This window comes from Herpailurus yagouaroundi, unplaced genomic scaffold (assembly GCF_014898765.1).
Source record: "Herpailurus yagouaroundi ecotype Mexico unplaced genomic scaffold, PumYag 160, whole genome shotgun sequence".
NCBI classification, from domain to species: Eukaryota; Metazoa; Chordata; class Mammalia; order Carnivora; family Felidae; genus Herpailurus; species Herpailurus yagouaroundi.
Window position 1 is genome coordinate 19,789,965 of NW_024412401.1, and position 23,370 is coordinate 19,813,334.

At 39.4% G+C, this 23,370-nt stretch overlaps 1 protein-coding gene across 1 annotated transcript in view; it reads left to right on the plus strand.

Moving 5' to 3' along the window:
- DNAI1 (dynein axonemal intermediate chain 1) overlaps nucleotides 1-23,370 on the plus strand; it is a 60,114-nt gene that overhangs the window by 3,478 nt on the left and 33,266 nt on the right. Inside the window, exons 2-4 of the mRNA XM_040481507.1 lie at nucleotides 19,578-19,610; nucleotides 21,281-21,379; nucleotides 21,568-21,648. Of these exons, the coding sequence (XP_040337441.1) occupies nucleotides 19,578-19,610; nucleotides 21,281-21,379; nucleotides 21,568-21,648 (213 nt within the window). The remainder of the gene's footprint in view (nucleotides 1-19,577; nucleotides 19,611-21,280; nucleotides 21,380-21,567; nucleotides 21,649-23,370) is intronic.

A 23,370-nucleotide genomic window follows, 5' to 3' on the forward strand; every position in this document is an offset into this window, starting at 1 on the left:
AAAAAAAAAAAAACAAAATTGAATCATATGTACCCATGCCTTAAGATCTGGGTATTAGAGATTTAAGAGGTCATCAATTCTGATGCCATAGTCATTCTCATTCAACAATTATTTATTGATCACCTACTATATGCCAGGTACTGTTCTAGGCACTGGTGATACAGAAACAAACAAAACAAACAAAAATCCCTGCTCTCGTGGATCTTATCTTTTAGTTGGAGGTAAATTGTCAATAAACAAATAAGTAAAATATACAGCTTATCAGATGATAATAGGTGTCAAGGATTAAAATAAAGCAGGGAAATGGAGTAGGAAGTTCAGGGAACCAGAAGATTATGATTTAAACATAGCAGTCACAGAAGGCCTCACAAAGGTGGCATTCGAGAAGGATCCAGAAGAAATGAACAAGTTAGCCTCCAGACTGAGGGCATAGCAAGAGTAAAGTTCCTGGTGTGGAAGCTTGCTATAAATGTTCTAGATCAGCAAGGCAGGAGGAAGGGGGGCAGTGGCAGGAAATAAGATCAGAGAGGTGTATCCCTCTACTCTATAAGGTTAATCAAATAACCCATGGCATATTAAATTGGTTGTGATAGAGCTCCATGAATCATAATTTGTAATTAAAATGCATGAATGCCAGGCACCATAAACCATGACCAGCCCAAAACATCACTGGTAATGCCCCAATAACAAAGTGTCCTTCCCCAAAAATTTGAGAATTCCAACTGGTTGCAATGTGTATATGTGCAGGAGGAGCTTTGCAACGTTGCCAAACATTGCCTGGCAGCCAGACTTCTTAGTAGAGAACTGAATTAGAGTCTTCTGTGAACTCCAGTTAAAAGCTAATTTTAGTTTATGACTAACAAATTTTAGTACTTCTTTATAACTCAGTTAGTTACCATAAAAAAAAAAATCAGTCTGGAACTTTGCATCATTTGCCTGTGAGAGCCAAAGAAAGGACTTGCATTTGCATTTTTGGATCATCTTATGGTCTCTCCAGAGGCCCCTGAGGGACAGTACTTTTAGAACTGATGATCTTGATGAGAGGTGACTAGGGTAGGGGAGAATGGGCAAGAATGCATACAAGGCCAAAAAAGAATCTTAGATGATTCAGAAATTTTGACCTGGTGACTGAGCCTGGGATCCATAGAAGAAAGGACAAGAGGAGGTGAGTGGAATCTAAGGGCAGTTAAAGTGTTTCTATACGTTCAAACTAAGATATCCACTCTCTTGTGACCCTTTTTCTCAGTGTCATCCTTATACCTCCTATCTTCCTCAAGCCCTAGATATCATTCACCCCTTTATCTCCTAAATACCTCTCAAATCAAACCACTTTTTCATATTCACTGTCACCTTCCTAGCCCAGCCTATACCATCTCTCACTCAGAGTACTGTAAAAGCCTTATACCAGTACTCTCATCCACTCATACGCCTTACAATCCATTCTCTACAACTGCATCGAATGATTTGTTTCACATTGTCAGTTTGAGGGGCACCTGGGTGGCTCAGTCAGTTAGGCGTCTGACTCTTGATTTCAGCTCAGGTCATGATCTCAAAGTTCATGGGATAGAGCCCCACGGGCTCTGGGCTGATAGCAGGGAGCCTGCTTGAGATTCTCTCTCCCCTCTCTCTCTGCCCCTCCCCTGTTCATGCTTGCACTCTCTCTCTCCATCAAAATAAATAAATAAATAAATAAATAAATAGACATTTTCAAAAACCTGTCATTTTGATTATGTCATCTCCTGCTTAGAACCCTTCAATGAATTCCCATTGCTCTTAGGATAGGGAAAATTTTTTTAGATAACACTTCAGGGGCCTATATGGGCCGAGGCTTGTTTAGATCTCTAAGCCTTAATTTTACCACTCTTCCCATATTAGTGCTGTTCCTCTCTCTGGAACACTCTTCAAATCCTCTCTTATACATGTATTCCTAAGATTTCAGCCCAATCATCAATCCCCACAACCTGCCTCAATGCTGCCATCCTGTTAATGAACATAGGGTTGTTTCCTCTATTATGTAGTCTCATTGCTCTTGATCCTTTCTTTCTTAGCCTGCATCTTAGTATGTAATTATTCACTTGTTTGTGTAATTATCTGATTATTGTATGTCTCTCCCATTAGACTGTGAGCAAGACCTGTGGATGTTTTTTGCTCACATCTATTCTCAAGCTCCTAGCACAGTGACCATCACAACAGAAGCTCTCAATAAATGATTATTGAGTGAATTATAGAATGTGGTTGTGAAGTAGCATAGAGTGCTATGAAAGCATGTAGTAGGGTATGCTAACAACTGATTCTAGGGGGATGAGGGAAGATTTCTAGGAGGAGCACCATGATTTAAGGTTTGAACAAAGGAAGAAGAGTTCAAAATGTAGGATAAGAAGAAGTGACCAGAGAAGTTAGAAGACAACACAGAATAGAAGGCATACAAGAACATACATGGCAGACAACAAGGAAGAATAATGTCCTAAAGAAGAGTGTGTTTATAGTGTATTTACAGTGTTTATAGAGTATGTGGTCAGCCATGTTGCATGCTGCTAAGGGGTCAGTGAAGATAAGAACCAGATATAGCCATTAGATATAATAATTAGGAAACTGGGGTTTCCTAATTATGTAACTGGGGACCCTGGAAAGAACAATTTCTGAGGTGAAACCAGACTGAATGGAACTAAGAAGACAGTAAAGACCAGGTTGACAAGGATTTTTTTAAGGGATGACAGTAAGACTTGAATATGTTAAATGCCAAGGGGAAGGACTCTGGCATAGATAAGAAGAAATTGGGGATCAGGAGACAGATAACATATTGACTAGAGCCAAGTCTCTGAGAAGAGGAGGTGAGAGCGGATCAGTTGTGGACAGGAGACTGTAACAGGAGAGAAGAAAGGAAGAAGAGATGGATGCAGATGATGATAATTTAGAGGTTTAGTGGCAGGAAGTTGAGAGAATTTTCTCTTCTCTAACTCTAGTCGTGTTATGGAATTCCTTCTGGAAGTGATAACTAGAAAACAAATTTTTCCAATGGCTGTTCCATTTTGTTATGATTATAGTCATGCTATTTTCAGAATTACAGTCTGAGGTTTGTCATGCACAATTATCAGATTACAAAACAGCTGTTAGCATTTGTGGCCAGAATTTAGTCTCCTGCCCTATTTACTGTGGAGCCTAGCACATTGTTAGTACTCAGTACATGCCAGGTACTCGAATAACAATGGCAGAGGGCTTGTGCTTATCCCTAGGCTTTGCAGCCTGCAAGCTGATGCTGAAGAGTAATTTTGATTCTCTGGCTCCAGCTGTGAGCAAGTGACATGAAATTGTTTTCTGCCAGTTAGGGATTTGAATGGAGTGTTCAGTCTTCCCTATCACTGGGACAGAGTTGTATGGAAGAAGTAAGCAAAGGACACAGCTGTTGATCAAACTTTTTCACTGTTTGTGTCTCAAAACACCGTCCTACTCATGAAGCCACTGGATTCTGGTTTGTATGGTGGGTTTACGTCCTCTATTTATCTGACCTAGATTTGAGAACTCTTGGAGGTAGGACTAACTCAACCTGGGTTTTTCTTTAGCTGTCATCCTAGGATTTGGTACATAGTAGATGTTTAATAACTACTGGATGAATGAATAATGACTGCATGGATTAGTTGATGAGAAAATAAATGAATGTTGGAAAAGTACGTACTACAATACCGTGACTACTAACTTTTCTTTCTGGGGCTGAAGCAGAAGTGGCTCATGACTTTGCCTTTGTCAAAGCAGCAATCTAATTCTGTTAATTATGTAGGGACCCTACTCCTAATGTTAAGCTTTTTTTCCTACTTTTATTTTTACCTCACATCCATTTTCTCATTTATTTATTTTTTTCCATGTGTCATATAGTCAGCCTCAAATCTTGCTTTGGGACAAATTAGAATATAAGTGGATAAAAAAATCTGCTGATCCCTAGACAGACACATGATTCCAACCTTCTGTTCTTTGTTAATGATTTTGTTCCCTTGGCCTGGAATACTCAAGGCTTTCCTACTTCTGCTCTTTATGGGCCTGGCAAACTCTAAGGCACACAAATTTCAGTTAAGCTCTTTAAATTGCAAAGAACATTGGCTCACTCAAGTTACCTCAAGTAAAGGGAGGGTGGGTGAAGGGGTAAAGGGTATTTGTGGGGGATTGTGGGTGTATATTATAAATACATAAGTAGCCTAGAATCAGAATTGGAAAACTATTGGTTCTGAAACAGATTCAAGTACTAATTAATTTCTCAAATCTCTCATGGTGTACTTCTCTTAGCATCTATGTTTCATTCCCTATTTTCATTTCCCAATCAGCGAATTTTTCCACGGTTTCTGCTCCTTCATAACTTTAGTGTGTTTCCAGCTCATCATGCCACTTCGGCCTCTCTCTGACTCACAACCATCTTCATCAGTATCTCCATCCAACCGCCGTTTCTCATGGTACTCCCAGTTCAAACTCGTGGAGAAGGATTCTGATTGACCCTAGCTTATCTGTTCACCCTAGTCTGATTCAGGGAGGGACAGAATCCTAATGGCTTTCCAAGCAGCCAAAGCTATGAGCAGGGCAGTTTCCCTTACAAGGAGTGCAAGGTATAACCTGCTTTACTCCAAAGTAACTTCTACAATGTTTCTGAAAAATCTTTCTCAAAAATTGTGCAGGAAGGGCCTCCGATTTCTTCCAACCCAGTGCCACCATTCAGGGCTGATATTTACATTACAAAAGGTTCCATCTTTTACAAAAGCCTTTACTTTAGGGTTGTTGTTTGTATGTGTGTTTTAAACATCCCATTTCTGCAATGAGTTTTAAAATGGAGCACACTGTATATAACTTTTAAAGACCTTGGTATAGGGGACTTATATTCTGGCCACGATGGAATAATCCATACTGGACTTGCCCTACCACTGTTACCAGCTATAATTCTGGACACAATATATGCTGCATTCCCTTGGGACAGTGATTCCTGAGGGAAGGAAAACACCCAGCATGAGTCAGTCATGTGTTTATCTTTGCTCTGTGGCAGGGAACAATTTCTTAACCATGGCTCAGGGAGGTAGATCTCAAAGGAGAGTGTACTGATACCAATGAGATAACCCAGATGAAAGAAGTAGCAGACAATGACTTTAAAGCAGCTGTTATAAATATATTTATGGACTTACAGAAAATATTGACTTAATGCATGGAGAATCTAAGCAGAAAAATGGAAACAGAAAAATAAATATCAGAAATGTAAAATTTATTAGATGGGCCTAAAAGCTGAATGTGAAGATGAGTCCATTGAAACGATCTAATCTGAAGATCAGAGAGAAATAAGATTAAAAAACAAGAGCCTTGGTGACTTTTGGGAATATGTCATATGTGTATTGGAAACATGTATGTTATTGGAATCCCAGAAGGAAATAGAAGAGGAGGGAAATATTTGAAGAAATAATGGTTAAAATCTCCTAACCTTGGTGGAAAACGTATAGCATTATCAGAAGTTCAGTAAGCCCTAAGCAGGATAAATACAAAGAAAACTGTATGTCCCTCATAGTCAAAATACTGGAAACTGAAGATAAAAATAAAATCTTGAAAGTAGCCAGAATAAAATGACACACTGCATACAGGGGAATAATGATATGATTATGGCTCACTTCTCATTGTAAATAATGGAGGTTGGAAGACAATATAATGACATACTAAAGGCACTGAAAGAAAATTACTGTCAACCCAGAATTCTACATTTAGCAAAAAATATCCCTCAAATAAGAAAGGTGAAATAAATACATCTTCAAATAAACTAAAGCGGAGAGAATTTGTCATTAGCAAACCTTCACTGTAAGAAGTACAAAAGGAAGTTCTGCAGGCTAAAGGAAAAATGATATTTGATAGAAGCTCTATCTATGGGAAGGACCAAAAAGTACTAGAAATGATAAATATGTGGCTAAAGATGAAAGACTAGCTCTTTTTCCTTCTATTTATTTTCTTAAAAGACATATGTGACAGTTTAAAGCAAAAAATAATACCATTATGAGGTAGGACTTATAACGTATATAAAAATAAAATATGTGACAACAATAGGGCAAAAGATGAGGTGGTGGTGATAAGTGGAACTAAGACGTTACAAGATTATTACATTGTGAAATATGAAGTGGTATGTTAATTATTCTTGGTAGACTATGATAAGTTTAGGATGCATATTATAAACCTTAGAGTAACCACTAAAAAGTAGCATAAAAAAGGCACAGCTAAAAACCAATAGAGAAAATAAAATGAAATACTAAAAAAACTCAGTTAACACAAAAGAAGGTAGAAGGTGAACAGAGGAAGAAAAGCAGATGGAAAACAATAAAAAATAAACAGCAACATACTAAGGCAACCATACCATTACTTTAAAAGGCAGAGTTTAGGGGTGCCTGGGTGGCGCAGTCGGTTAAGCGTCCGACTTCAGCCAGGTCACGATCTCGTGGTCCATGAGTTCGGGCCCCGCGTCGGGCTCTGGGCTGATGGCTCAGAGCCTGGAGCCTGTTTCCGATTCTGTGTCTCCCTCTCTCTCTGCCCCTCCCCCGTTCATGCTCTGTCTCTCTCTGTCCCAAAAATAAATAAACGTTGAAAAAAAAAATTAAAAAAAAAATAAAAGGCAGAGTTTATTAAGTTAGGGGGGAAAAAAGGCAAGACCCAACTATACGCTACCTATAAGAGATACAGATACAGTTTTTTTTTTTTTAAGATTATTTATTTATTTTGAGAGAGAGAGCCAGAGAAAGGGAGAGAGAGAACCCAAGCAGGCTCTGTACTGTCAGTACAGGGCCCAATGCAGGGCTTGATCTCATGACCCATGAGATGATGACATGAGCTGAAATCAAGAGTCAGTTGCTTAACCAACTAAGCCACCCAGGCACCCCAAGAGATACAGTTTAAACACAAAGACATAGAAAGGTTGAAAATAAAATAGTAGAAAAAATTCTCCTGGCAAATGGCAATCGAAAGAAAGTTATGTGGTTAAAGTATTAGCAGGAATAAGTGGGCTTCAAGATAAGGAGTATTCCCAAAGTATGTCCCTACTTGTAGGGACATTTCATAATGGTAAATGGTCAATTCAAGAGGAGACATAAAGTCACAAATGTATATGCACCTATTAATAGAAGTCCAAGATATATGAAGGCACCTGGGTGGCTTGGTTGGTTGAGTGTGGGACTCTTGATTTTGGCTCAGGTCATGATCCCAGGGTCATGGGCTCAAGCCCTGAGTCAGACTCTGTGCTGAGCATGGACACTGCTTAAGATTCTCTCTCTCTCTCTGTCTCTCTCTCTCTGTCTCTCTCTCTGTCTCTCTCCCTCTCTCCCTCTCTTCCTCTCTCCCCTTTCTCCCCCTCTCCCCCTCTCCCCCTCTCCCTCTCCGCTCCTCTTGAATGTGTGCTCTCTCTCTAGAAAAAGGGGGCTCCTATGTAGCTCAGTTGATTGAGCATGGGACTCTTGATTTCAGCTTAGGTCAGGCTCTCACAGTTCATGACATTGAGCCCCACGGCAGTCTCTGTGCTGACAGCATGGAGCCTGCTTGAGATTCTCTCTCTGTCCTCCTCCCACTCTCTCTCTCTCTCAAAAATAAAGAAATAAAAATTAAAAAAATTTAGTGATGAAATTCCAATGTCTCATTGGGGCACCTGGGTGATTCAGTTGGTTAAGTGGCCCGCTCTTAGTTTTGGCTCAGGGCATGATCTCATGGTTTGTGAGATGGAACCCCATGTGGGACTCTGTGCTGAGATGTGGAGCCTGTTTGGGATTCTCTCTCTGCCCCTCCCTGGCTTGTCACATGCACGTGCACACATGAATGCACACTCTCTCTCTCAAAATAAATAAATAAACATTAAAAATAAGTTAAAAAAATAAGTTCAAGATATATGAATCAAAAACTGGCAGAGCTAAAGAGAGAAAGAAAAATACACAAAGATAGTTGATTTTAATACTTGTCTCTCAGTAACTGATAGATATAGAAGATTTTGGTTAACCAACTTGACCTAATTAACATTTATAGAACACTACAGCCAAGAACTGTAGAATGAAAATTACACCCAAGAACTGCAGAATGTTCACAAAAATAGACCATATGCTGGGACATAAAGTAAGTCCCAAGACATATCAAAAGATTAAAATTTTACAGATTTTAATTCAACTCAAATTCAACATCCATCCATGAGAGAAAGAATCTCAGCATACTAGGAATAGTTTGAACAAAATGGAATTAAATAAAAAATAACAGCAATATCTTTAAAATACCCAAATATTTAGGAATTAAGGCATAATTCTAAATAAAGGTAGTCAAAAGAAGCAAAAGGGCAGATAGTAGCTGCACTTGTAGTGAGCATAGCGTAATGTATAAATTTGTCAAATCACTATGTTGTACACCTGAAACTAATGTAATATTGTGTCTCAACTATATTTCAATAAAAAAGAAAGAAAGAAAAGAAAAGAAAGAGCTCAAGGGAAACTAGTAAACGTTTTTAATTGAATGGTAATGAAAATATGGCATCATAAGTTTTAGGGTGCTTCTAAAGTGCATAATGGAACTGCATAGTTTTAAATGCCTGATTTAGAAAAAAAAAAAAGGAAAGATTTAAACGCAATGTTTCATAGAAACAATGAGAAAAACTATAGGGAAAATTAACAATGCCAGAAGTACGTTCTTTGAAAAGGTTAATAAAATTGACAAAATCTAGCAGAGCACATCAAGATAAAAAGAAGTCACAACAGGGGTGCCTGGGTGGCTCATTCAGTTAGGCATCCAACTCTTGATTTTGACTCAGGTTGTGATCTCATTGTTGGTGGGATTGAGCCTTGCATTGGACTCTGTGCTGATAGCACAGAGCCTGCTTGGGATTCTCTTTCTTCCTCTCTCTCTGCCCCTGTCCCACTTATGCTCTCTCTCTCTCAAAAAAAAAAAATAATAATAAAATAAACTTAAATAAAAAAAGAAATCACAACTGCCAATATCAGGATGGAACATGAGAAATCACTACTGATCCTACAGACATTAAAAAGGATAATAAGGAAATATTATCACAACTTTATGGCAATAAATTCAATTTAGATGGAATGGGCAAATTTCTTGAAAAACACAGTTTACCTTAATTGACACAAGAAGAAAAGGAAAATATGAGAACTCCATACCTTAACTTAAAACCTTCCTACAAAGAAGGTTTTACTGGTTTCACTGATGAATTATATCAAGTACATGAGGTATAAATAACAACAATCTTATACAAAGTATTACAGAAAATGGATAAGGGAACAAATCCCAACTGATTTGATGATGACAGAATAACTGATATCAAAATCAAAGTTACTTTGGGGTGCCTGGGTGGCTCAGTCAGTTAGGCATCCGACTTTGGCTCAGGTCATGATCTCACGGTCTGTGAGTTCGAGCCCCACGTCGGGCTCTGTGCTGACAGCTCAGAGCCTGGAGCCTGCTTTGGATTCTGTGTCTCCCTCTCTCTCTGCCCCTCCCTTGCTCATGCTCTCTGCCTCTCTCTGTCTCAAAAATAAATAAAAAAAAAAATTTAAAAAAAATTTAAAAAAAAAAATCAAAGTTACTTCAAGAAAAGAAAATTACAGACCAATATCCCTTATGAACATAAATGCAAAAACTCCAACAAAATATTAACAACACTGTTTCAGCAATACATAAAAAGAATAATAGATCAAGTGGGGTTTATCCCAGTAATGCAAAGTCAGCTCAACATTAAAAAATAAATCAAAGTATTTCTTCACATTAATAGAACAGGGGTGCCTGGGTGGCTCAGTTGGTTAAGCATCTGACTTTGGCTCAGGTTATGATCTCACAGCTCATGAGTTAGAGCCCATGTCAGGCTCTGTGCTGGCAGATTGGATTCAGATTCTGTGTTTCCCTCTCTCTCTCTACCCCTCTCCTGCTCATGCTCTGTCTCTTTCTTTCTCAAAAATAAATAACATTAAAAAAAAATAGGGGCGCCTGGGTGGCTCAGTTGGTTAAGTGTCTGACTCTTGGTTAAGGCTCAGGTCATGATCTCATGGTTTGTGAGTTAGAGCCCCAGATTGGGCTCCATGCTGGCAGCGTGGAGCCTACTTGGGATTCTCTCTCTCCCTCTCTCTCTGCCCCTTCCCCACTCTCTCTCTCAAAAAAAAAAAAAATAAATAAACTTTAAAAAGTAAAAAAACAAAACAAAACAAAACAAAACAAAAAACAGAACAAAGGGGAAATAGCATATAATGACATCTCAATAGATTCAGGGGGAAAAAAGGACAAAATTTAACATCCATCCACCAAAGATTAGTTTAAGGGTCAAATGAGATGATGTACTCAAAAGTGTTTAGTAAACTGAAAGATGTTATATAAACAGAAGGTGTTTTTATTGTTATCCCTCTATGACACTCTCAGGGTTATAGGCTCCTTTCTGATAAGGACCTCTTGGAGCCTGGATAACACACTTTTCAATTGTTCAATAAATGCCCTCTGAATGGGACTCAACTGCCATGCATAGCAGACCATGATAGAATAATAAAATAATGACAATCACAAAGTCTACACTGCCACTGTTACTTGGTTTACTGAGTGCTAGGCTCTGAGTTAGGTGCTCTTCATGAATTGTTTTATTTTATCCTCTGAGCAACTCTGAGAAGAGCACTAATATTTTTCTCTACCTTAGAGAAGAGAAAATGAGGATTAGAAACTAAATACTGTGCTCAAGGTCACACATAGAGTTCATGGCTGAGTCAGGAACATAGCCAAGGCATACTCTAGAGCTTCAGCTTTTAAATCCTACCTTCCTTGCCTTCTGTAGCCTTATCTGGCAAGGGTCCCATAGGTTTCCATGGAGGCACCAGCCTGGTCTCATATCTCCTTTTTCTGCATTCAGAGCACTGTACTAACTAACACTGCATTAACAGCAAAGAAAAACCTCTTTAACTGTACTTCATTGATTTAAAAAATTTTCTTTTTAGTGTTTATTTATTTTTGAGAGAGAGAGAGAGCATGAGTGGGAGAAGGCATAGAGAGAGGGAGAGAGAGAATCCCAAAGAGGCTCTATGCTGTTATGTGGGGTTTGAATCCACGAACTGTGAAATCATGACTTGAGCCAAAATCAAGAGTTGAGGCTCAACCTACTGAGCCACCCAGGTGTCTCTGATTTTAAAAATTCTTAATTAGCATGTTAAATAATAAAAGTAATGCACATTCACATTAGAAATATTAAAACCATGAGAATGAGTATACAATAAAAGTATTGGTCCCCTTCCCCACAATTCCCCAGTCATATTCCCTAAACCAAACTGCTATCAACAGAGTCTATATATTCTTGCAGAAATGTTATATGTATATGCAAATACACATATATGCATATTCTTAAAGTAAGCAGATGGGTCATCTATTTCTGTAGCTTGCTTTTTTATTTAACAATATACCTTGGAGAGCTTTCCATAACAGTACATAAATGTTTATCTCATTCTTTTAAAAATATGCATAGTATCTTATTGAATGGCTATACCATAATTTATTTAACTGGGCCCCCACAAATGAATATCTGGGTCTCCCCCATTAAAAAATATTATAAATAATGGTGCAGTGAGCAATTTTGTACATCTTATGCATGTGTATGAGTACTTTCACAGGAAAAATTCAAGAAAGTGGAGTTGCTGAGTTGAGGGGTATCTGCATTTAAAATTTTGGCAGGTATTGCCACATAACCCTATGAAAAGTTTGCATCAATTGGCATTCCCACAATAGTGTATGATAATGTCTATTACCTTTCATATCTAATGTTTCAAAATTTTGAGATTTCTTTCAACTACACTTATTGAGTGCCTTCTGTGTGCATTTAACACTGCACTAGGCTCAGAGATTTAAAATGTAGTCAGTGTAGCCAGAGGAAGATTTGTTGGTGAATTACTATTCCTTTGGGACTAAGAGCTCTTACCCTTTTAAAAATGGAAACTGCAAGCTGGTGAGGTATTTAGTTTCAATTTAGCTTAATGGAAACCTGTTAGTGAGTTTTAAAATAAGGACCAAGACAATTGAAATGGTAAACGAAGTCTCCTGGGCTCCAGGAAGGAGGATGCTGCATCTGTGGGTTTGCATGCTTCAAAGAGCCCCTCTTTCCAGGAACAAACATGTTTCAGTATTGAACTTTTAGGTGGAAATGTGAGCTGCTGAAGGCTCTAGTCCCTAGGGTAGATGCTTCCTAGTAAACAAGGGCCACACAGAATCTGTGTGACTAAGGGCAGAGCAGGGTCTATAAATGGGAATATAATGCTGCCTACTATCATTAATTGAGCATAAACTCTGGCTAAGCACCACACTATGCATTTTGTGTGCATTGACTCATTTAATTCTCATGACAAGCCTATGATTGAGAAGATGCCATTATGCCCAGTTTAAAGATAAGGATACTGAGGTTCGGAGAAGACAAGTAACATGCCTAAAGTCATAGAACTAACAAGTGGCAGAGTGGGGACTCAAACCAAGGTATGGTTGACTTCAGAGCCCATGTTTGGGCTCCATCAGTATATCTGACCATGTATTTGTTTTATAAATCTTACCTCTTCATGACAGGAAGCAATTTAATAATTTTTTTATCGCCTTACCCCTAAAATATGCTCAGGAACAAATGGGTTGCTTATGCTTTTAAGGGGGCCATGTACCAAAACTGATCTAAGTTTAGGTAAATGCCCAGTAGGTGGCAATAATAATCATCTGTTACCTTGACCAGAACTTCCATTTTCTTTTTAAAAAATTTTTTAATGTTTATTTATTTTTGAGAGAGACAGAGACACAGTGCAAGCAAGGGAGGGGCAGAGAGAGAGGAAGACACAGAATCTGAAGCAGGCTCCAGGCTCTGAACTATCAGCATAAAGCCCGACATGGGGTCAAACTCAGAAACGGTGAGATCATGACCTGAGCCAAAGTTGGATGCCTAACCAGCTGAGCCACCCAGGTGCCCCAGAATTTTCATTGTCAAATCACCATCCCATAGCTGTGGGAGGAAAAGAATAGGGGATAATGTGGATGCTGTGTTAGAATTTGAGATTTATCTCAGGGCTATTGAGCAGCCCTTGAAGGCTTTAAAACAGGAGAGTGATATGATCAGATTAATGTTCCAGGAAGATCACTTATAGATAGTGATTAGTTTGGGTTCAAATCCTGGTCATTTTTGGGTGATCTCTCTAAGCCTCAGTGTTCTCATCTGTAAAATAGAATAATGGTAGCTCTTACCTGATAGGGTGGTTCTGAAGGTTAAATGAGATGATGTATGTAAGTTGCTTAGTAAATGACCAGCCCAGAGTAAGTGTTCAATAGCTGAGAATGATGATAATGATATAATTATTAGAGTGGAGAGAAACTGGAGTCAGGGAAATCAAATGTAAGCAAAAGATAGTAAGGGCCTGAATTAAGGAAGGTGTAAATGAAGAGGATAGTTATGAAAGATATTGAAGAGATAGAATTGTTAGACTTTGAAACATGATGCTAATGGGAGAGAAGGAAAGGCAGGTGTTTTGATGACTTCCAATTTCCAACGTGGGTGACTGAGTAGATGGGGATGCACTTGAATGAGATAAGAAATACTAGAAGAAATGGAAATTTGGTATAGAAAAAGAATATAATGATTGGGTTGGAAAAAGAACATAATGAGGTTGGCTCTTAAACATACTGAGTTTGGGTACTCTGCTATTTTTTTGAACATGGGCTCTGAGAAGTCTAAGCTACAGAAATATATTTGAACTTTGGGTTACCTGGCTGGCTCAATCAGTAGAGTGTGTGACTCTTGATCTTGAGGTTGTGAGTTCAAGGCACGTATTGGGCATAGAGATTATTCAAAAAATAAAAAAATAAAAATATTTTTAAAAAAGAAATAGATTTGAACCTCATCATAAGGTAGAAGATGAAGCTCTGTGTGGAGATCAAGAACACCCAAGCGGAGTGTGTAGAATATATTCCTGGTCAAGGGTATATTCCAAGCATATATTCCTGGTCAAGGATATTAAGAAGGAATTACTGGAGAGGTGACATGGAAATGAAGGTGGAGAAGTTTCAAGAAAGAGCAAGGGAGCCCTCATTCTGAAAGAGAAATGAGTTTTTACCAGTTCCTTCGCTTAAGATGCTCATACTAAAATGTGTAATAATGAGAATAGAAAAATGATCTATTATGAAGGAGTTCAGACTGGGACATCTGTTATCCCATTGATTATCTGGGTTAATTTGTTTTTTTTTTTAATTTATATATGAAATTTATTGTCAAATTGGTTTCCATACAACACCCAGTGCTCATCCCAAGGTGCCCTCCTCAATACCCATCACCCACCCTCTCCTCCCTCCCACCCCCCATCAAGCCTCAGTTTGCTCTCAGTTCTCAACAGTCTCTTATGCTTTGGCTCTCTCCCACTCTAACCTCTTTTTTTTTTTTTTTTCCCTTCCCCTCCCCCATGGGTTCCTGTTAAGTTTCTCAGGATCCACATAAGAGTGAAACCATATGGTATCTGTCTTTCTCTGTATGGCTTATTTCACTTAGCATCACACTCTCCAGTTCCATCCACGTTGCTACAAAAGGCCATATTTCATTTTTTCTCATTGCCACGTAGTACTCCATTTAGGCTCTTTCCATAATTTGGCTATTGTTGAGAGTGCTGCTATGAACATTGGGGTACAAGTGCCCCTATGCATCAGTACTCCTGTGTCCCTTGGATAAATTCCTAGCAGTGCTATTGCTGGGTCATAGGGTAGGTCTATTTTTAATTTTCTGAGGAACGTCCACACTGCTTTCCAGAGTGGCTGCACCAATTTGCATTCCCACCAACAGTGCAAGAGGGTTCTATCTGGGTTAATTTGACTGATAGGGTGGTCTGTCGGGGGGTAGGGGGATATTTCCTCTTCCTGCATCATTCCTCCATAGACATCCTCCCTCAGTCAAATAGAATGACCTATCCAAAAGTAGAGGATATTCTTTGGTCAAGAGTACAAGAATGGTAGACCTCCTTTGCTGAAATGTCCAAGCTGCCTCTAATGTGTACTGCAGTATTATATTTCTTTTCATAATACTATTCCCTTTTGCAGACCAAAACCCAGAGATAACAGAGTATCTATTTGCAGATACATTTCATCCTTCATCTCACAACAGCCACTCAAAGTGAAGAATGGAAGAGTAGAGGGAGTTACAAGAAAAGTGATAATATGTCAGGGTTAGATAAAGGACTAGTAGAGTTTAATTGGGTAGGGTTTTGTTAGGCAGAGATAGTGGGAGTGGTGAGAGGGAAAGGGAAGATGATGTTTCTGGCAAGAGGAACAGTAAAAAGCAAAACTGCAAGGGCACTTGGTTGGCTTAGTTGGAAGAACATGCAACTCTTGATCTCAGGGTCATGAGTTTGACCTCAATGTTGGGTATAGAGATTACTTAAAAATAAATACATTTTTAAAAATTTTTAATGTTTATTTTTGAGAGAGAGAGAGACTGATGGAGTGTGAGAGGGAGAGGAGCAGAGACAGAGGGAGACACAGAATCTGAAGCAGGCTCCAGGCTCTGAGCTGTCAGCACAGAGCCCGATGCAGGGCCCGAACTGACAAACCACGAGACCATGACCTGAGCTGAAGTTGGACGCTTAACTGACTGAGCCACCCAGGTACCCCAAAAATAAATAAATTATTTTTTGAAAAAAAGTCAAAGGTACAGAGGTGGGAAAGCACAGTCGATGCTCAGGAAATGTGGGTAGCCTTGCTAGGCTGCATCTCAAAATGCTAGCACAGGAAGGGCTGGAGAGCAGGCTGGAATGGAGACGTGGGGCCAGATGATAGAGTTCTGAAGGCCAGGGAGGGAGTTTGGGCTTTGTTCTTCTGTGGTTTGATGGCTTCTGGGAGGAACCATCAAAAGCTTTCCAGGAATTCAGGCTTGTCCATCTCAGGCTTCTCCTTTTGGAAGACCAAGGGCCCAAAGTGGCAGCCTGACATTCAATCTCCTTTGCCATGGTTGGGAAGTCAGGACTGCAGCTGATTTCATTGGCCTGTTTTGCATTTATTATAGTGTGGCTTTTATAGTGTGTTAATTGAAATATTTCCAACTGCCAAAAACAATTACATTCGAATTGCCTTGTCAGTTCTTTTATTGCCAGATAAATGTTTTACAGACATATTTACGGGGGGCAATGGTAACTGGATCTCGTTTTCTATTTAAGGCTGGCAGTTTGGGTTGGGATTGGCCCTCCAATGTCTGTTGTGGGCCAGAAAGCTGTTGGAGTTGTGACGCCTGCATCTTGTTACCTTAGGGATCAGAGGTGCTTCAAAAAAAAGCAGATTTCTGGCTTATGCAGCTTAGCCTCAGAGAAGGCTTCCATCACTGGAAACTCTGGCAACGTGGCAGAGATCTGAATCCTGCTGCCTGCTCTACCAATAACAATCCTAATCCAAGCTGAGACATGCTCTTCCCTCTCCCTGGAATCCCTTTCCTCCTCTCCACCATCAAATCCTCTCCCATAGACTATATTATGTAAGAGCTGTAAGAGCCCATCTAGTCTAACTCTCTTAACTTTGTATTTGGGAAACTGAGGCCCAAGAGACTTTCTCATGAATATACAGGTGGCCTGCAAGAACTAGGAGCAGAGGTCTCTGTCCAATGTGCTGTACTGCCACCATGTTGCCTTGGCCTTTCCTTCAATACTTTAAACTTGCTTCTTCCAAGAACCCTTCTGTCACATTTCTAGCCTCCACTGATCTCCCTTTTGCTTGATCATCTGAAACACCTATTGTAATATATATATATATATATATATAAATATATATATATATATATATATATATATGATTATATATATTAACAATTATATATATGTATATATATGTATATTGCAGGGTTTTTGTTTGTTTGGTGGAATATTTTACTGGCTCTGTCACTGTTCTTCTCTTGCCTTTGTATATGGTGTTTTCTTCTTCTGAATAATGTTTTCTCCATTTAGACAACCCAGCTGGGTTCTTTGTTCTTTGATACCCAGCTGGGAAACAGCCACCTCTGGGAGCCTTTCTTGTGCTCAGTAGGTGTCTCTGTGTACTCCTATAGCACCCTGGGTACACATATCTCTGTTGCTGGCACAGAGGAGGCTTTCAAAGGAGTACTGAATAAGAGAGTGAGTGAGTGAGTGAGTGAGTGAGTGAATGAGAGAGTAAATGATGAACATTCTTACACTGCTCTGTCCTCCATGGACCCTGAACAAACTGGAGTAGGGACCTCATCTCTCTTCATCTGTGTCCTACTGCTTAGGTGTGTCCCTGACACAAAAATAGATGCCCAATAAATGTTTATCAAGCTGAATAAAGCATGCTGCTCTTGGGAACATAAAATTTTAGTGTGTTAGAGCTGGAAGGTCATCACATCCAATCCTATGCATTTTACTGACAAGGAAACTGAGGTCCAAAGAGGAAAAACATTTTTCCCAGAATCATGATCACTAATCGGTTTGATGACATTCTTCATTTATTCAATAAGTATTTGACCCAAAGAAATCTACATATTCAAGGCAATACCTATCAAAATAACCCCAGCATTCTTCACAGAGCTAGAACAAGCAATCCTAAAATTTGTATGGAACCAGAAAAGACCCCGAATAGCCAAAGCGATCTGGAGAAAGAAAACCAAATCTGGAGGCATCACAATCTCAGACTTCAAGCTGTATTACAAAGCTGTAATCATCAAGACAGTATGGTACTGGCACAAAAACAGACACTCAGATCAAGGGAACAGAATACAGAACCCAGGAATGGACCCAGAAATGTATCTTCAACAAAGCAGGAAAGAACATCCAATGGAATAAAGACAGTCTCTTCAGCAAATGGTGCTGGGAAAACTGGACAGCAACATGCAGAAAAATGAACCTGCACGACTTTCTTACACCATACACAAAAATAAACTCAAAATGGATGAAAGACCTAAACATAAGACAGGAAGTCATCAAAATTCTCGAGGAGAAAGCAGGCAAAAACCTCTCTGACCTCGGCTGCACCAACTTCTTACTCAACACATCTCTGGAGGCAAGGGAAACCATAGCAAAAATGAACTATTGGGACCTCATCAAAATAAAAATCTTCTGCACAGCAAAGGAAACAATCAGCAAAACTTAAAGGCAACTGACAGAATGGGAGAAGATATTTGCAAACAACATGTCAGATAAAGGGTTAATATCCAAAATCTATAGAGAACTTATCCAACTCAACACCCAAAAAACAAATGATCCAGTGAAAAAATGGGCAAAAGACATGAATTAGACACTTCTCCAAAGAAGACATCCAGATGGCCAAACAACACATGAAAAAATGCTCAACATCACTCATCATCCAGGAAATACAAATCAAAACCACACTGAGATACCACCTCATCACACCTGTCAGAAGGGCTAACATTAACAAGTCAGGCAACAACAGATGTTAGTGAGGATGTGGAGAAAGAGCATCTCTTTTGCACTGCTGGTGGGAATGCAAACTGGTGCAGCCAGTTGGAAAACAATATGGAGGTTCCTCAAAAAGTTAAAAATAGAACTACCCTACAACCCAGCAATTACACTACTAAGTATTTATCCAAGGGATACAGGGATGCTGTTTCGAAAGGACACATGCACCCCAATGTTTATAGCAGCACTATCAACAATAGCCAAAGTATGGAAAGAGCCCAAATGTCCATCGATGGATGAATGGATAAAGAAGATGTGGTGTATATATATACAATGGAGTATTACCTGGCAATGAAAAAGAATGAAATCTTGCATTTGCAACTATGTGGATGGAACTGCAGGGTATTATGCTAAGTGAAATTAGTTAGTCAGAGAAAGACAAATATCATATGACTTCACTCATATAAGGAATTTAAGATACAAAACAGATGAACATAAGGGAAAGGAAACAAAAATAATATAAAAACAGGGAGAGGGACAAAACATAAGAGACTCTTAAATATAGAGAACAGAGGGTTGCTGGGGGGTTGTGTGTGGGGGGATGGGCTAAATGGATAAGGGACTTAGGGAACCTACTCCTGAAATCATTATTGCACCATGAGCTAACTAACTTGGATGTAAATTGTAAAAAATGAATTATAGAAAAAAAAGAATCACCTTGAAATAAAGGATTATGTTCACTCTGGGGGAAAAAAATAAGTATTTGAACACTTACTATATTCTCAGCAGCGTATAAAACAAAGTACCTGCTTATAAAGAGCTTACATTCATCCCAAACAAGTATTTATAAATATAATTTGACCTCGAAATCTCCTTAACGCATAGTACAGAGCTGAGCACTTAGAATATGCTTTTTAAAAATGTTTGTGGAACTAGTTGCAAATAAGAAATGCCCAGTGCTAAGTTACCTGGTTGCTTTTCATGGGTCAGTGGCACTGACACTGGAATGGGATTGCCTCAGATACAGGGCCTCCTTGACTGGGGTAAGAAGCACATGTTGCCACTAAGAGGACCACTTTTAAGACTTGGGAAAGCTCAATGTCCAGTGTCTTTGAGATCTCTGGGAAGAAGCCTCCCTGTAATACTGTTTCTGATATTCCCACAGAGATTTGCCTATGACTTACCTCTTGTTTCTGTTCTTTCTTTCAGAGCATCAACATAGGCAGAGGAGCCAGGAAGAGAGTAAGTGCTGAGCCCACTGAAGGCTCTCAGCAAGATGCTAACAGCATTGTTTTCTGTTGAAAATATTAGCTATATCTTTTTTAGAAAATTCAAATAGGCAAAAAGACCATTAAAATCACCCTTAGGTGCACCTGAGTGACTCAGTCGGTTAAGCAGCTGAGTCTTGATCTCAGCTCAAGTCTTGATCTCAGGGTTGAATTCAGGCCCCGTATTGGGCTCTGTGCTGGGTGTGAAGCCTATTTTTAAAAAAAATCACCCTTAAACCCACCATTATTGAAAACCTCTTAGTTAACACATGATGTTATACTCTCTCAGATATTTCTGTGCACATATAAAAATTATGTATATTTATTTATTTTTAAGTTTATTTATTTTGAGAGAGAAAAAGCACAAGCAGGGGAGGGGAAGAGAGAGGGAGAGGGAGAAGATCTCAAGCAGGGTCTACACTGTCAGCGCAGAGCCCGATTCAGGGCTTGAACTCATAAACCATGAGATCATGACCTGAGGCAAAGTCAAAAGCTGGACACTTAACCCACTGAGCCACCCAGGCACCCCTGTTTTTAAATGGAATCAAACTGTAAGTTATTCTATAATCTGCTTTTTACATAATATATTTAGAGTGCTTTCCATTGCCAATAAACATACTTTTATAGCATCATTTAAAATTACTGTATAATATTTTACCATATGCTCCTTAAGGCTATACTGTAATTTGTTCAACCATGCCCCATTGTTGGACACTTAGATATTTCCTCTTTTTCATTATTATGATCAATTCTCCAGCAAACATTCATGCATTTAAATCTCTGGGCATGTCCTTGGTTATTTCTTTAATATAAAGTCCTATACATAGAAACTTCAGTCACAGAGAATAAATGCTTATTAGGTTTTTGGTAAATATTTCCAAAATGCTCTTTAGAAAGTTTGCGCTAATTTATGGGTAGCAATTTTCCCACAATGTCACCACCACTGGATTAGTTTTGTTTGGTTGAGTGGTCTCTTTGTTTTGGGTTTTTGTAGTAGTTGTTGTTGTTGTTTTAGTTTTCAACAGTTTTATAGTGAAGAATTGCATTCTTTTATTCGCATATTTTTTCTAACAAGGGTGAGGTTTTTTTTAATACATCATGGGCCACTTCGGCAAGGTGTTTAACTGTCTATTACAGAAAGGAAAAACTTCTAGTCCTTGATTTTTTTGCTCTAAGGATCTGATGAGACTCTGAGGCTTAAAGTTACCAAGTACTGAGAGTGTTGCCATAAGAGTAACCATAAGGTGGCAAATTGGAAGATAAAATATGAATCGGAGCTGAAGCATCTTAAATAACAGCTGGATGTCCTTTCATTTTGCATAAAGCCCTGCCTTTGGCAGCTGGTCCTGACCATTAGGTTCCAGGCTGTATGGGAGAGAATAGGGAGGGGCCACTTCTGGTCTCACTTCTGGCTCGAAAGGCCCACCACAATGTTTCAGATAAGTACTGACCCCCAGGGCTGACATGGCCAAGATCTTCCAGGCAATGAGAACTCTGACCTAAGCAGTTCCTTTGGACTCTTCCATGAGTGGTCTGTTGTGCATTTTGTATTCTACTTATCAGGGGCAGAGCTTGGCTTCTGGGAGGATTTGTGAATGAAGGGAGAGCACTGCTTGCTGATCCTCATGTGAGGTTGTTGTCCAGGATGAAGATTCAGGGACTGAAGTGGGAGAAGGAGCAGATGAATGGGCCCAGTCCAAAGCCACAGTTAGACCCCCTGACCAGCTAGAGTTGACTGATGCGGTGAGTGAACAGCATCCTGCCCTTGCCCCTTCTACCTTCTCTACCCTCAGAGATGTGTTCTTTCATAGTACTGATTAGGAGCCTGCACAGAACCTGGGTGTGAGATGTCTGCTGACACCCTGAGGAGCCCTCCCAAATCTCAGAAGAGGTGTGGGCCTTTGGTATTTCTTGGTATTTCTCTCCCTTAGGAGCTAAAGGAGGAGTTCACCCGCATTCTGACAGCCAACAACCCACATGCACCCCAGAACATCGTCAGGTACAGCTTCAAAGTAAGTCATCCCCTCTGGGTTAGGGGCCTCTAGGTGCTCCTTGGTTTGGCAGTGACTTGCTACATTCCAAAAGCTTCTCTGCTATTAGAGAGATCACCTTTAAACTCTGGTCTTTGACCAGAACCTTGAAATTTTACATGGAATTTTCCAGAGATTTAGAAAATTCCATAATGAATCTCCCTTGAAATCTTATTCAGTACTTATTACGTGTCAGACACTGTTAATAAATTATTTTCTGGGCACTTGGGTGGCTTAGTTGGTTGAGTGTCTGACTCTTGATTTCAGCTCAGGTCATGACCCCAGAGTCATGGGATTGAGTCCTGCATTGTACTCCGCACAGAGTGTGGAGCCTGCTTATGATTCTCTCTCTCTCCCTCTGCCCCTTTCTCAGGCTCATGCTCTATCTAATATTTTTTAAACAGTAATAAATAAATTATTTTCATTATTTTCAATACTTATAACTATCCTAAAAATTGGATATTATTATCTTCATTTTACATATGAAAAAAATAAAGCTTAGAGTGGTTAAGCCCAAGGTCATGCAGAAAATAGGGGAAGGAATCAGGATTTGAATCCATTCTGCCCACCAACATAGACCATGCTTTTAATAACTGCACTGTTTCATTTCCCATCCATCTGAGTTACTGAGAGAAGAAGGGCTTTGTGATGACTTTTTAAGGCAGAGTGTCCCAACCTATGTGCAGAAATAGTGATTCTTTCAGCTCTCCAGAGGCAGGTGGGTTTGATACAGCTGGAGCCCATGGGCTGGTTTCCTCTCCAGTGAGTTTACCCTAGTGTGTCATACAAATACAACAATATTCTATGTGACTTTAAAAGGGCTGGGAAGATATATTTTGAAAGAAGGAAGGAAACCTTGGTCTCAAAGTCAACAGTACAACTAAGATGCTTGTCAATATGGAGGCTGTCTAGAAGAACCAGACTAATAGGCCCTGTGAAAGCAGGGATCATATCTGCTTTTGTTAAGCTTTATGTCTCTGGAACCTAGAAAATACTTGGCATGTTGGTGTGCCTGGGTGTCTCAGTTGGTTAAGCATCTGACTTAGGCTCAGGTCATGATCTCACAGTTCGTGGGTTTGAGCCCCACATCGGGCTCTGTGCTGACAGCTTGGAGCCTAGAGCTTGCCTTGGATTCTGTGTCTCCTTCTCTGTCTGCCCCTCCCCTGCTCATGCTCTGTCTCTCTCAAACATAAATAAACATTAAAAAAATTAAAACAAAATACTTGGCATGTTGTATTTGTTTAAAAATTAGGTGTTGAAGAATAAATGAACAAGGTTACCTAGACTTTAAGACTAGCCCTGATTTTCATTTTCTGGACATTTTATAAACTGGACAAGTGCCAAACTCAAACATTTTCTAGCTATCTGTGGCCTTTTGTATGGAAACAGGGGAATTGGAGATTTGGTATCTCTGAGGATCTATCCAGCCCTCACATTCACTAAATACTGTTCAGAGTAGGCCAGGCCAGGTATGTTTGAGGACTATGCGTGACCTGCCTCAAATCTGTGATGAAACAGGTATACCAGGATTGCTTGGCATGGATGTAAGAGCCAGTGATAGACAAATCCAGGGCTATTCAAAATTGGAAAGAAAAGATATTTAAAAATATGTCTTTTATGAGAATTTTTAAAAATTTTATTTCGTTTGCCTCCTCTTTAAGCTGCAATGCAATGAAAACTTCAGGTTAACTGAGGATTTGATGA